General features: G+C 40.0%; 1 protein-coding gene and 1 pseudogene across 3 annotated transcripts in view; both read left to right on the plus strand.

Moving 5' to 3' along the window:
- WDR19 (WD repeat domain 19) overlaps positions 1–15,605 on the plus strand; it is a 98,928-nt gene that overhangs the window by 24,640 nt on the left and 58,683 nt on the right. For all 3 annotated transcript variants that reach the window (XM_004764012.3, XM_045076595.1, XM_013062210.2), the window contains 7 exons: positions 1,490–1,602; positions 1,871–2,044; positions 10,522–10,592; positions 11,055–11,227; positions 11,320–11,434; positions 12,563–12,669; positions 13,334–13,456. In XM_004764012.3, coding sequence (XP_004764069.1) covers positions 1,490–1,602; positions 1,871–2,044; positions 10,522–10,592; positions 11,055–11,227; positions 11,320–11,434; positions 12,563–12,669; positions 13,334–13,456 — 876 coding nt within the window. The remainder of the gene's footprint in view (positions 1–1,489; positions 1,603–1,870; positions 2,045–10,521; positions 10,593–11,054; positions 11,228–11,319; positions 11,435–12,562; positions 12,670–13,333; positions 13,457–15,605) is intronic.
- LOC101685330 lies at positions 5,139–7,361 on the plus strand (annotated as a pseudogene).

Below are 15,605 nucleotides of genomic sequence, written 5' to 3' on the forward strand. Positions count from 1 at the left end.
ATCAAGATACAAACAGGAAGACTCAAAATAACCTTCCTTGTCCACACTGAGGATTTATAACCACACTCCCATCTTTTTCTTCTGCCTGTGTTCCTGTGTATTTGTTTTTGTTCTGGTTGTATATAAACCTTATACTTGGGGTTCATTTTGGCTGGGTTCTTTTTTTCTTGTCATTTACTTTTGTCAGTCTTTTTGTCTGTTTTTGTTTGTATACTTTATAAATCTTACCTTTGGGACCCATTCTGGCCAGGTCTTCTCTTTTTTTTTTTTCTTTTCTTTTCTTTCTTTCTTTCTTTTTTTTCCCCCTGTCTCTCTCTTTCTCTCTTTTTTTCTCTTTCTTTTTGATGGGAACTCCTGATTGCACAGAAGCGTTTCAGGGTGCACCTTGCCTGGATCGTGGTTGATATATTCAGCTACACATCCCCTCAGCCACTTCTCACCAAAATGACTAGGAGGAGAAATGCCCAACAGAGGAAATATTCAGAGACTGTGCCCTCTCCATCAGAGAGCTATTGGATATGGACATAAACAGTATGTCGGAAAGGGAATTCAGGGTAACAATTATCCAGGCAGTGGCTAGGTTGGAGAAAGCCATTAATACAAATATATTTAAATGCAATACTCTTCTTTTTCTTAAAAAGCTATTATTGACTCGATAATGACTTATAATTGATAGACTAAGGAACTGGGTCAAAGTGTTTCTCTTCTTATATGAATCCATCACCCTTAATGAGCCCAAGTAAGCAATACACTCTTTTCTCTCCCTCACACAATTACATCTTCCACTAAGAATTACAGTTAAGTATTGACTTGTGTGAGTGACAGAGGGACACTAGTCTAGCCGCATTGACCAATGACCTGCAGGAGATGGAAAGAGTGATGCAAAAAGCCAAGCGCATTTATCCACACCATGTGGACTGTAATCCCCAATGGCTCAAAATCAGAATGACCTCTTAGGCAGGAAGACTCTGTACTCCGAAATGCGCTCATTTTCAGTGGAACTGTGTTGGACTTCTGTCCCTGTGCCGTACAGTACTCTAATGAGAGGTATAGAGAATTTTTAAAAGTTAATCAACCCAGCTACTTTAGTGTAACTCTTAAAGGTGCAAAGCCAAGGACCCTTCTCAGACTGTATATTAATACAATGTATTTTTAAAGTCACGTTGTTATCGTATTAGTTAAAACATTTATTTTTTTTTTTAAGATTTTATTCATTTATTTGACAGACCGAGATCACAAGTAGGCAGAGAGGCAGGCAGAGAGAGAGAGCAGGGGAAGCAGGCTCCCTGCTAAGCAGAGCCTGATTCGAGGTTCAATCCCAGACTCTGGGATCATGACCTGAGCCAAAGGCAGAGGCCCCCTTGTTAAAACATTTAATGTAAACTTGGCTCATGTTTTCATCATTTAGGCTCATCTATTTGAATTTGCTTATTGGTCTTCATGAAGTCCTAAGTAATTCATTCCACAATCTCTTAATCTTTCCTGGCAGATCAGCGTGGTGGTTGGCAAGAAAACGTTGTTTCTTTATAATCTGAATGACCCAGATAGTCCAATTGATCTGGAATTTCAGCAGCGCTATGGGAACATTGTCTGCTACAGCTGGTATGTACAAGCAGCTCATTACCAAAAGATGTCCCTGTGTTCTTCCTTACTCATTATATTTAATTTTTGCCCATAGCATTTGCACTTCTATATGTCACGTTTTCTGGATTATAGACTATGACTTCACATGGGAAACAACCTAGCATATTATCTGGCCCTCGACAAATTATGTTCTGTAGTTCTTTACTTCTAATGTACTTGATGATTTACTGTGTTGCCAATGATAGCTAACCCTCCTTTTACTGTACCGTTGCCTTTGTTGCTATAGGTATGGTGACGGCTACATCATGATTGGTTTTTCACGTGGAATTTTTGTGGTCATCTCCACTCATATTCGAGAGATTGGTCAAGAGATATTTCAGGCTCGTGACCACAAAGATAGTCTAACCAGTATTGCAGTCTCACAGACCCTTAATAAAGCTGCTACGTGTGGTGATAATTGGTAAGTTACACTTAAAAATTCCCAGGAAAGCTTATGTAAGGAATGTTTAAGAGATACAACAAGAGGGGCGCCTGGGTGGCTCAGTGGGTTAAAGCCTCTGCCTTCGGCTCAGGTCATGATCCCAGGGTCCTGGGATCAAGCCCCATGTTGGGCTCTCTGCTCCATGGGGAGCCTGCTTCCTCCTCTCTCTCTCTCTCTCTGCCTGCCTCTCTGCCTACTTGTGATCTCGGTCTGTCAAATAAATAAAATCTTAAAAAAAAAAGAAAAGATATTCAACAAGACTTTGATAGCCTGTGGGAATCTGTCAGCCGAACTCTCCTGCACTCTTAAAATATGTTTGCAATTGAAAACTTCTAAGACTTCCTGCTAGAACACGCAGGCTGAAACCTAATATGCTAAATGTTTACCAATGACAAAACCTAAAACGGAGAATTTTGAAAATCAATCTTAAAATAGGTGGTTCCGGGTAGTGTGGAGTCAGCATACTCCACCTTATACCTCTCACTGATTAATTACAACCATAAAGCCGGGGCAGAATGCATGGAACAGCTCTTTAAGGGCTCTGGAAAGTAAATAGTAGATCGAAGAAGAGCAGAACTTGAAGTGCCACCGAACCAGGGAGGAGTCTCCCAGTTTGTCTTCCAGTCTCTTGAGACTCAAGGTAGCCAAAGTCTGGAAGTAGACACCAGAGTATAGACAAGAGGGCTCTGCGTGAAGCCCTCTGGTTCCGGCTCAAGTTGCAGGAAAGATAACTCCACTAACAAGAGTTGGGAAGATCTCCCAGCTTCCTTTCTTTTTCCTTGTTCTTTCGTGCCCCAGCCACCATGCCACTTTGCAGTAGCAGCAACAGCCGTGGGAGGAAGGACCCACAGACACCCGCAACTCTGACAGAGGATAACCTTCCTCCAAGCAGAGGACCTATGGTCCCAGGAAGTGGGGCAGCCCCTGTTGCTTGTTCTCTGCGCCCTCACACTGCTTGGCCACAAGTATGGGTCCAGTTGTGGAAGGGTAAGGCACATCAGGGTAACTAGATCCCCAGCTTTCCTGCTGGGAGACCAAAAAAGGGAAGCCCCAGAGAATCAGAACATACCAGGGAGATTTTGTAGAGGAAAGAGCTCTGGAAAGTAACCGGCTAAAGACATTTGTGAACTCCCAGGTTCACTCCTGAGCTATATATGTGTGCATCATCCTAAATATACCAAAGACTTCAAGAACTGAACCAAGGAATAGACCTTAGTGCAAGTCTTGTGGATCACAGAGTGAGCAGAATAGGTAGATATCTGAGTACGACTGCAAAGCCTTTGAAAATGGAACTGACGTTGAAACCTCAAGCCACAGAAGGCTGTTTGATACTCATAGCCTGAACCCAACTGGGTTGATTATTAAAAAAACAAACTTTAACCTTCTCCATGGGATTTAAACAAGATGCAGGAGTCTTGGATGTAATGTTCAGAAGATCCAAAATAGAACCCAAACTTACCTGACATAGGAAAAATCAGGAAAATTTCAACTCACCTGAGAAAAGGCAATCAAAAGATACCAGTGCCAAGTCTTAGAAAAGAAAGAGAATCTAGAAAGAAAAACTAAATGGAAGCTTTTAGACCTGAAAAATATAATTAATGCAGTACTTACTAACAGAATGGAGATCATAAAATGTCTAGACCAAAAGCTAGACCAAAAGAAATACCCTCCGTGAGCACAGAGAAAGAAAAGATTGGAAAAAATAAACAAAGCCTCAGGGGCCTGTAAAACAATACCGAAACATCTAACATTTATGTCACAAGAGTCTCAGAAATAATGGCTGGGAACTTCTCACCTTCAGCAGAAGACAGACCTGTCTATTGTAGAAGCTCAGCAAATCCCTAAAAGGATAAGTCCAAAAGAACCTAGCGCAGACGCATCATAATCAAACTGCTAAAAAACTAACTATGAAGAAAAAAATCTTGAAAGCAGTTAACGAACAACATTTTAAGTGCAGGTTTCCCACCATAAGCCGTCAAGGCCAGAAAGAAGCATCACGACTTTCTAAAGTGCTGAAGGAAAGGGACTGTCCGCTGAAATTCATCACCCAGTGAAAGTATCCATCAGGAATTAAGTGAAATGGAAACATTCGCAGATGAAGAAAAATGAGAATTTACTGCTAGCAGACCTGCTCTAAAATTGCTAAAGGAATTGCTTCAGATGGAAGAAAACAGATTACAGAAGAAAATTTGGGACGTCAAGAATAAAGGAAGAGCAGGTGTCTGGATGGTTCAGTTCATTAAGCATCTGCCTTCAGCTCAGGTCATGATCCCTGAGTCCGGGGATCGATCAGCTTCCTGCTCAGTGGGGAGTCTGCTTCTCCCTCTACCCTTCTACCCCATCTTGTGCTCCCTCCCTCTCTCTCTCAAAAATAAATAAAATCTTTTTAAAAAAAAAAGAATGAAGAGAGGCAGAAATGGTAAATAGATCTTTTTTTTTCCTTTAAAGATCTTTAACATATGGTACTGTTGAAAGTAAAAATGATGTTATTTGATAGTGTGTTCCGTGTTTAAGATGCAGTACATATGGCGAGCACAATAGAAAGGGGAGAGTGTCAGTTAAGTGTCTGCCTTTGGCTCAGGTCATGATCTCAGGGTCCTGGGATTGAGCCCCTGTGTCATCTAGTAAAATACTGATTCTAAAGAGCTTCTGAGATGTTAACTATCTATACTATAATCTAGAGTAACCACTAAAAATATGCAGAGATACATACAAAAACACAATAATAAGTAAATTAAAATGGAATACTGAAAAATGTTCAAGTCTAAAAGGCAGCAGGACACAGACCTGTACCCCTGGGGCTAATAATACATTATATGTTAATAAAAAAAATAAAAAATTGTATTTAAAAAGCCCCTGGGTGGCTCAGTGGGTTAAAACCTCTGCCTTTGGCTCAGGTCATGATCCCAGGGTCCTGGGATTGAGCCCCACATTGGGCTCTCTGCTCAGCAGGGAGCCTGCTTCCCCTTCTCTCTCTGCCTGCCTCTCTGCCTACTTGTCTCTCTCTGTCAAATAAATAAATAAAATCTTTTTAAAAAGTTATATTTTTTAAAAATGAGCCAAGTTAAAAATAAATAAGTAAAAGGCAGCAGGAAAGGAGAAATAAGAACAAAAGAAACAACAGAAAACAATGAAACAGTGGATTTAAGTTCAGACAAATCAATTAATTATGATAAATGTGTAAATGGCAGTGCTATTGGACATAGACAATTAGAATAGAGTTTTTAAGTGACCCTGTTGCCTGTTGAAACTCACTTCAATGTCAATGTAATGAAACAACTAGGTAAAAAATAAAAGGATGGAAAAAGTTCATCTAAATGCTAACCAAAAGAGAGCTAGGTGGTTAGGTGGGTATCAGACAGAGAGCAAAGAGAATTACCAGGGATAAAGAGGCATATTGCATATTGACTAGATAAAGCGATGCTAAGTGAGTATGCACCTAACAACAGAGCCCCAAAATAGAGGAAGGAAAAGCTGGCAGAACTAAAGGGAAAAATAGACAACAGTAGTAGTTGAAGTCTTCAAGGCTCCGCCTTTAATAAGATGTGGAACAACTAGACAGAAGATCAACAAGGAAATAAACATGTCAAATTGACACTTACTAAGCAGAGTGCAGGGTGCCAGGTCCTGAGCTGTGGTTCAACACGCAAGAAGAAGAATCGAAATAGAAAAGTTCATTATTCACAGGTTCTGGAGGAAGTAACCAGCCTGTCTTGACCTCAGAGAGAGGTCAAGGCCCAGTGCAGATAAAGACACAGAACCCGGGGCATGTACTTTCTATAGGGTTTATGAAAAAAACAATAGCGCCCTGAATAGACTGCTTTCGGGTTCCCAGGGTGAGGCCAGATTGGTAAATTCTAACCAGAAGTGTGGGGTTTTGGTAAGTCCCAGAGATTTTATCCTAGGGGCACGTAAGATAAATATGTGCTGGGAGGCAGGAGAGACAGTTGATCATGGGGCTTTTGGGGAAGTCACATCAGGATCTTACATCTGCTTGGGACTCTGTGAGCTGCTCTCTAGGGCACGCATTTGCAGAAGGGACTAGTGTTAGGTCACTGCAGGCCACTTGGCCAAACAGGGTGGATGCTGAGGCAGCAGCAGCATGGAGGAACTTAGCTAAATTCTCAACAGACTTGGAGAGCACTATAAACCCACGAGACCTAACACTTCTATAGAACGTTCCACCCAACAACAGAATCCATATTTTTTCTATGCACCCATGGAACATGCACTAGGGTAGTTTGTATCGTGAACCATGAAACCTCAACAAATTTAAATTGAAGTCATGCAAAATGGGTTCCTTGGCCATAACGTAATCACACTTAAATAACAGGAAAACATCAGGAAGATTCAGTGAACACTTGGAAATTAACCTATTTCCAAATATTCATGAGTGTATCTCAAAGCAAATTGAAAAATACATGCAACTGAGCCATGATCCTCCAATGCTGACTTGAACACCTTGCTCTAGCGTCAGACGCAGCCTTCCCTCTCTCCCTTCTTGCTCCCGGTGGCCCTGGGGGTGTGTGGGCCAGGGGTGGCCCCAAAGAGTAGGAGGCGGAGGGGGAGCGGTGTGCAGGTCTAAGTGTCTGCATCTGTGCACTTGCAGCAAGAATTGAGAGGAGCAGGAGACTGCATGGATAGGGCCAGGAGCAATGGCGTCCAAAGAGCAACAAGCAGTAAAAAGTCTCAACATGGACAATTGCCAACCAGGAAAATGATCAAAAGGATCAAGTTGCCAATAAAGGAGAGCCTTTGGCCCTCACTTTAGAAGCTGACTTTTGTGTGCCTAGAGTAAATCATAGGTGGTTCCATGCTAGGCATCCCATCCCACAGTATAGGTGGGACATGATTCAGGTCTAGGAGAACCACAGGCAAGGATGAGAGAAGAGAATATGGAAAGGATTAGGGAGGTGGGGGGAGATGAGCCAGCTGAAGGAGAAGCAATTCGGTCATGGTCTGGGGGCGGTTAGCATGGACCCTCCTCAACATGACCATCACGAGGACTTTTGCCTTACCCCTTGAATCCTGATGTTTTGTTTCCTAAAGTTAACAGGAAGACACACTTGTTTCCTAAACTTACATGTTCTCAGTATACCTTTGTTGCAAACCTTTTGGTGTTATGTGTCTCTTGTGGGTCTCCTACAACTAACTTCTACTCTAATGTTGTCTTTTGGCTCAATCTGTAAGATTCTGTCAGCAGGGGAATTTTACTCTATTGCATGGAAAGATGTTCATTATATATTGTGAAGTTAATAAAGTAGTTTAGGGCGCCTGGGTGGCTCAGTGGGTTAAGCCGCTGCCTTCGGCTCAGGTCATGATCTCAGGGTCCTGGGATCGAGTCCTGCATCGGGCTCTCTGCTCAGCAGGGAGCCTGCTTCCTCCTCTCTCTCTCTGCCTGCCTCTCTGCCTACTTGTGATCTCTCTTTGTCAAATAAATAAATAAAATCTTTAAAAAAAAAAAAAGGTTAACTCTTAAAGTCGTTTAAAAGACTAAAAAAAAAAAACCCCACCCATACAACTGAATAAAAGTGAAAATGTAACATATCAAAATATGCTATACAGCTAAAGCAATGCTGAGAAGAAAACTTGTAGTATTAAATGCTTATATACAAAAGAAAAAAAACTCAAGTAATGTAATCTAAGTTCCTACCTCAAGAAACTAGAAAAAAAAAAAGCAAAATAAGGGTAAAGCAGAAGTAATAAAATCATAAAGAGCAGAAGCTGATGACAATGAACATAGAATAGGGAAAAAAATCTCTAACAGCTAAAATTGATAAACCTCTAGCAAGCGGTTTAAATTAATTAAAAAAACAATATCAGGGGCGCCTGGATGGCTCAGTGGGTTAAGCCGCTGCCTTCGGCTCAGGTCATGATCTCAGGGTCCTGGGATCGAGTCCTGCATCGGGCTCTCTGCTCATCAGGGAGCCTGCTTCCTCCTCTCTCTCTCTCTGCCTGCCTCTCCAACTACTTGTGATTTCTCTCTGTCAAATAAATAAATAAAATCTTTAAAAAAAAAAAAAAAAACAGGGGCGCCTGGGTGGCTCAGTGGGTTAAGCCGCTGCCTTTGGCTCAGGTCATGATCTCAGGGTCCTGGGATAGAGTCCCACATGGGGCTCTCTGCTCAGCAGGGAGCCTGCTTCCTCCTCTCTCTCTCTCTCTGTCTGCCTCTTCGACTACTTGTGATTTCTCTCTGTCAAATAAATAAATAAAATCTTTAAAAAAAAAAAACAATATCAGGAATGAAATAGGATTATCACTACAGGTGTGGAAGCTACAAACAACTCAGGAAGTTGACAATTTAAAAGATTGGAAAAATTCTTTTAAAAACCACTGACTATCAAAACTCAACCCAAATGAAACAGATAATCTGAATCAGCCTATAATTCTTAAAGAAATCAAAGAATAATTTTTCACCCCTTAAAAATTTCCAGGCTCAGGTGGTTTCACTGGAGAAGTCTATCAAATATTTTTTAAAGGATTCACACCAATTTTATAAAATCTTTTCAGAAAATAAAAGTGGAGGGAACACATCTCAACTTATTTTGTAAGGCTAGCATTACCCCAATACCAGAATCAAAGAAAATTTTTTAAAAAATTAGAGACCAATCTCTCTCATGAAACTGGACACAAAATCCTTGACAAAACTTAGCAAACTGAATTCAGCAATATATGAAAAGAATTCCACCTCATGACCAACTGGGATTTATTCCAAGTATGCAAGGCTTATTTACATTAAAAAATCAACAAAGTAACTATACCAACAGCTTAAGAACCATATGATCATATCATTTGACACAAAATTATTTCATAAAATCCAACACCCATTCATGATAAAAGTTCTCATTAAGTTAGGGATAAAGGGGATTTGCCTCAACTTGATAAAGAACACCTACAAAAAACTTATAGCTAACATGATACTTCATAGTGAAAGTCTGAGTGCTTGCCCCTAAGATTGGGAACAAAATAAGGACCCCTACTCTCACTACTCAAATGCAACCTAATATTAAAAGTTCTAGCCACTACAAGAAGACAAGAGAAAGAAATAAGATGCATCCAGTTTGGAAAAAAAAAAAAGTAAAACAATTTCTATTTGTAGTTGACATGATTGCTCATGTAGAAAATCTCAAGGAATCTACAAACAAACACCTAGAACTAAAACTAATTAATGAGTGCAGCAAGATTTCAGAATCAAAGATCAACACACACAGATCGATCACGTTTCTATATACTAGCAACAAACATGTGGAAATCAAATTAAAAATATGTCTTTTTAATCACTCTGAAGAAAATGAAATACTTAGATATCACCTTAACAGAACATGGAGGGGTCTGTGTGCTGAAAATTCCAAAATGCTGTTGAAAGAAGACCCAAATAAAACGGAGAAACACACAGTATTAGTATATTAAAAATAGTGATGCCATCAAATGCTGTGAAGGATGACCAGAACCTAGAGGAGGAAGAAGTTTAAGTGTGTTTATAAAAGGACAACATAAGGGGTCCTTGTGGTGATGGAACTATTTATTCTATATCCTGACTTGTAGTGACTTGTGATGATGGAACTATTCTGTATTCTGACTGTGGTTGTGGATATATTCTATATCCTGACTGTGGTTGTGTGTCTCAAGAATCTTACATGTGATAAAATTGCTTAGAACTAAACACACACACACACACACACACACACACACACACACACAATGAATATAAGTAAAACTTGGGACATCTGAAAAAGGTTCATGAATTATGTCAATGTCAATATTTTGATTATAATATTATCCTATATTTTTTCAAGATGTCATCATTTGGGGGAAAGGAGGAGGGAATATACAGTCTCTGTATTATTTCTTACAACTGCATGTAGATTTACAATTCTACCAAAATAAAAAATGAAGTGAAAACAAGGAGGGGAAATATATAAAGGGAAACCCCTGGGAGGGCAGAGTGAGGAGAGGAAAGGAGCCAAGGAAGAAAGATAATCTTGCAGCCGTTAGGGGCTAACAGTGTGCCACACGGCTTTCAGTGGCTTGAACCCACCTGCTCTCCCTGTAACCCTATAGAGTAATATGTCCCCAGTTTTGCAGAGCTTTCAACCTATGCCTTGTGATTCCAAATTGAATGCTCTTTCTATGAAAGAAGTCAGGGCGATGGGGGGAGCACATTGCAAAGAGAAACCTTATTCCTCTTACAATAATTAGTGCTGCTGAAGAGAATGTTTTCCTACTCAAACTTTTCTTCAGGGCAACTTAAACCTTGTTCCTGAAACTATAGATCTGAGAATTAAGCCAGACCCAGACTCAAACACCACGCCCCAGAGGGTTATTTTTTAAGATAAAATACAATTATAGAAATTCTATTATTTTCTTGTCTTGACCCAATAGATTATCCTTCACATCCCTTTCTGGAAAACCCTGACCTGTTCTGTAGCTTACTCTTTTTTTTTTTCATTTTTCAGCATTAAAATTCATGACTTGGCAGAATTAAAGGACATGTATGCTATAATCAACCTGGATGATGAGAATAAAGGTATTAATTTTTCTGAAGCAGAGTGACATTTTATCACTGCAGTATTACAGTAATGTGTTTATTATTATTTGATTTGTATTCATTATAGGAGGAATAAAATTATCACCCTTCATGCGAGTTCCCTAAAATAACTTACTTATTTTAGTAATTATAGAAGCCCGTAAGTCCACTTTGATCTAAAGATTTATAGTCAGTTTAATCTCAATTTCAGTTATAAAACCTAAATTCTTACATCCTTTCCCTTTGGGCCACTACGGAATGAATCGATGGTCATGTTCACATGCCTATCCGTGGTAAAGTTTTATTCTGTACAGACTTAACTATGAAAGACAGCACTTGAAGATTTTTATGTCTGAAGAGAATGTTTTCCTACTCACACTTTTCTGCAGCTTACGTGAAAATGCTTGTTTGCCTGCAACAACATTACTTGTTTTTGATCCTTTATTCTGTCAATCATTTCAGGGTTGGGCACCTTGTCCTGGACAGATGATGGCCAGTTGTTGGCACTGTCTACCCAAAGGGGCTCACTGCATGTTTTCTTGACCAAGCTTCCCATACTTGGGGCTGCCTGCAGCACGAGGATTGCGTACCTCACCTCCCTGCTTGAAGTCACAGTAGCCAACCCCGTGGAAGGGGTATGAAAATGGTGTTATTTTGACTTTATTCGTTAGTAAAATCACAGCAGTTGCAACAGTTGATCTGCTACTGTTCCTTTCCTGCATTATAGGAGCTGCCGATCACAGTTTCTGTTGATGTGGAGCCCAACTTCGTAGCGGTTGGGCTTTATCATCTGGCCGTGGGAATGAATAATCGAGCTTGGTTTTATGTCCTTGGAGAGAATGGCAAGTCTCAAACCAGTTGTCATCGTCTTATCTGGTGTATAACTTCTATTATTGATTGGGGAGCGCTGAAAGGTTCTTTTGAAGACCAGGCCTTTCACGCTTTTCCTTCAGCTTTTTTTTTTTTTTTAAAGATTTTATTTATTTATTTGACACAGAAAGAGAGAGATCACAAGTAGGAAGAGAGGCAGGCAGAGAGGTGGGGGGAAGCAGGCTCCCCCCTGAACAGAGAGCCCTAGGGACTTGATCCTAGGACCCTGAGATCATGACCTGAGCTGAAGGCAGAAGCTTAACCCACTGAGCCATCCAGGCGCCCCGCTTCAGCTCTTTCTTAAGAAGCTTAAACAGTTTTGTGAATCCTCTAAAAATTGTGCATAATTTTTGGAAAGATTTTATTCTTAACCTTTGTAGTGAGCATAGCTTCATATAGTGGGCGGAGTATGACCTTTAGAATGAGGCCCTGAGTGTAAATTCCCCAGCTGCCTCTTGGAGGTGACTGTAGACCAATTTTCTACCCCTCTGGGCCTTGGTGTAGAGCACTGGATGTGGTGCATAAATAATGAATCTTGGAACACTCTAAAAATAAATTAAAGAAAAAAAGAAGAAGAAGCCTTCATCCAGAAAAATGAGGATTCTTCTACACGTAGGGGTCAAGGATTCATAAGGAAAACTAAAGGAAATTAAATGCGATGTACTTTGCACAGTGACTTTCTTAGGCACTCCTTGGGCTGGTAGTTGGGTCCCTCCCCCCTACCTTTTATTCTTTACGTTGTGACCATTAGCATCTGAAGGGAACCTGGCTTTTTCTCCTCATTGGAGGTCAGATAACCCTCAGCCAGCTGGAGATACAGCCTCAGCTAGAGTATACCCTTAAGCTTAGGGTCATTCAAGTGAAATTTTTGGTGGTTTCATGTATAATTTTGTTTTCTGTTCCTTTGTTTCATGTGAATCACTAGGGAATTCCTGAAGGCAAACTTATGTGACAACTACGGTTTTCTTTAGAATGGCTAAAATAAAAATTTTAGATTCAGAGTACCCTTTAAAAAGGCACCCATTTAAAAATTAGTTGCAAACTTAATGCAATCTTAATGTGATATATTTTAATGTGTATGCATTTTTTTATTGCTACAGCTGTTAAAAAACTGAAAGATGTGGAATATCTGGGGACAGTTGCCAGTGTTTGCCTTCATTCGGACTATGCTGCCGCACTTTTTGAAGGCAAAGTCCAGTTGCATTTAGTAAGTATAATTTTGAAGTCCTGGAGCCCTGGGGACTCTGGATGACTCCAATTAGTGATGCGGAGGAACAGCCTAATGTCAGATTACCAAGAACTTTGTTCAGGAAGCAACCACATACAGACTAGCTAGAAAGTCAAGTGTAGATGAAGGACTAACAAAACTCTTCACCCATCTGCATGAGATGCTCACTTAACTTTCTTGCGCTGGTGGTAAAGTGCATCTAGTGGAAAACTAAAAACTGATGGGAACCTTCTATGTCTGGGCTCCCTGCCATGAATTGACTTACACAGTTGGGCAGGTCACTTGTGGGGTTCCTTGAAATGATACTTATAAAATTGTTCAAAAGATACCGGCTCCTGAAATAATGGGTCTTCTAAGCAAGGGGGCATCTCCTACATCTATTTCTTGGCTCTTTGCTTCTGGGAAACCAGACCCCTGGAGAGCCGGCTGCAAAGATTATTTCCACTCAAGAGGGATGTTTAATGCTGCCCTGCTGGCGAGCTGGGTTCCTGTCTGATGTCTTTCTCGATAGATGGGTAGTCCGATGAGTCTGAATGTTTAATCGAACTTAAGAAGACTACTCTCTTCTGTCTCCCTAGATGGTGCAGAGCAACTTTATTTCAATCTATGAGCTACTGTTATTCTTTATGTCTTTCTGTTTTAGATAGAAAGTGAAATCTTGGATGCTCAGGAAGAACGTGAGACCCGGCTTTTCCCAGCAGTGGACGATAAGTGCCGTATTTTATGCCATGCCTTAACTGCTGATTTCCTCATCTATGGTACAGATGTATGTATTGGCTTCTTTAATATAGAACATAGGGGAATTTCTAATTTTTAATTTTTCATATATGTGTGTGTGTGTGTAATATATACATACATATAGGTGTACGTATGTGACATATATACCTTACCTCCTATATACACTTACGTACAGCACATAGGTCCCCGGATTTGCTAGTAGCAAGTGCTTTTGTGATTATATAAACAATTTTGATGGAAGAGTGAAAAGAGCAGACTTTGGAGTCTAGAAAATCTGGGGTCAGATTCTCATACTTGGCAGTTTTCTTACTTGCTAGGTGCTACTTAACCCATTCCAAGACGCATTTTCCTTATCTAGTTGCTTTAGGGATCTAATTTGGTGATGAACATAAGACATATCATTGAACTTTAGATCTCCAATGCCTACTAACAAATGGCAAAATTATTTGAATATTGAGAATCCCACTTTACTCTTTGGGTTGTTGTTTGCTTGTTTGTTTTATATTTTTAGAGAGCGAGAGTATGAGCTGGGGAGGGAGAGGCACAGAGAGAGAGGAAGAGAGAGTATCTTAACCAGGCTCCACGCCTGGTTAAGTGTGGAGCCTGATGCGGGGCTCGATTTCATGACCCTAAGATCATGACTTGAGCTGAAATCAAGTCAGACGCTTAACCAACTGAGCCACCCAGGTGCCCTGATCTTTGGTCCTTTGAACCACCAGTACGCTAGACCTCTAAATATTGTACTAGCCGGATGGACATAAAACATATAGTAATAACATCTTACATTCGTAAAAGGCTTTCAAAGATTTTTTCAAAGCATATCATACCTGTTGTCTTGTTGAATCTCTAGAAGAATTTAGTAAAGGTAGGAAGGTCACAGTTTTCCACAGTAGGAAACCAATTATTGACTGTTTCAAACACTTCATTTTCTCCCTTTAAACTGCTTTCTAAAGTAAACATGTCTTTACCACATGCTTATGGCCGTAAGAGAGACTTTAAGTCCAACCTAAATACTAATACTAATATACGTCAGTACGGTAGGTTTCACATGTCCAATAAAGTAGTAAGAGATATGGTAAATAATAGCAAATGTAGTACATTTATGCGAGATGTAACAGTTTATAAAACCCTGATCTCGCTTGTTTTATCTCATTAGTTTTATAAAATAAGCAGGGAAGTTTTAGAGACTGAAGAACACTGAAGATTAAGAGGTTAGTAAGTTTGTAACAGATGCAGATCTTGGCCAGTATCTCCTGATGTAAAATCCACTCTTTGCACTCTTCCCCTCGGCATTTTGAATTGAGAACTCAAGGTGTGGTGGTCTGTCTGGAAGTCAGCATTTATCTCAATCTCTTTCTTGAGTGATTCTAAAAATACGTTTTTTAAAGTTTTAGCGGGGTATGACTGATTCACAACAAACCAGTATTTAAAGTCCACAGTTTGATAAGTTTTGACTTGTCTGTACCTGTGAAGCACCATCTGCTCAATCAAAATAGTGAACATGGTCATCACCACCAAACGTTTTCTCAAGCCCCTTTATAATTCCTCCTTCCCGTCCTGCAACCCCCCATGTCACTATAAATGAGTTTCTGTTTTCTAAAATTTTATGTAAATGGAATCACATGGTATACATTTCTTTCTTTCTGACTTCTTTTATTCAGTATCATTATTTTGAGATTCATTCCTCTTGTGTGTATCAGTTGATTCCTTTTTCCTGCTGGCGTGGCATTTTATAGTATATCTTTATCATAATCGGCTTAACCATGAACCTAAGGATGGACTTTAGGGGTGTTTCCAGTTCAGGGTTGTTTCCAGCCTGGATTATTTCCAGTATGGGGTATTTACAAATAAAGCTGCTGTAAACATTCGTGTTCAAGCCTTTGCATGGACATATGCTTTCTTTTCTCTTGGATAAATACCAACAAGTAGAATGGCTATATCATATGGCATGTGTATGTTTAAGTTTTTAAGATACTGACAAACTGTCTCTATGTTGGTTGTACCATTTTACATTCCCATCAGCAGTGTGAGCCTTCCAATTCTTCCACATCCTCACTGACATTTGATATGGTCAATCTTTTTAATTTTACCCACTCTTAAGTATGTAGTGAAATCTTGTGATTTTAATTTGCTTTTCCCTAATGGATTCCTGTGGATTGCTTTTCCCCCCTCTCTCC

The sequence above is a fragment of the Mustela putorius genome, unplaced genomic scaffold (assembly GCF_011764305.1).
Source record: "Mustela putorius furo isolate JIRA1106 unplaced genomic scaffold, ASM1176430v1.1 tig00000083_pilon_pilon_pilon, whole genome shotgun sequence".
In the NCBI taxonomy this organism is placed as follows: Eukaryota; Metazoa; Chordata; class Mammalia; order Carnivora; family Mustelidae; genus Mustela; species Mustela putorius.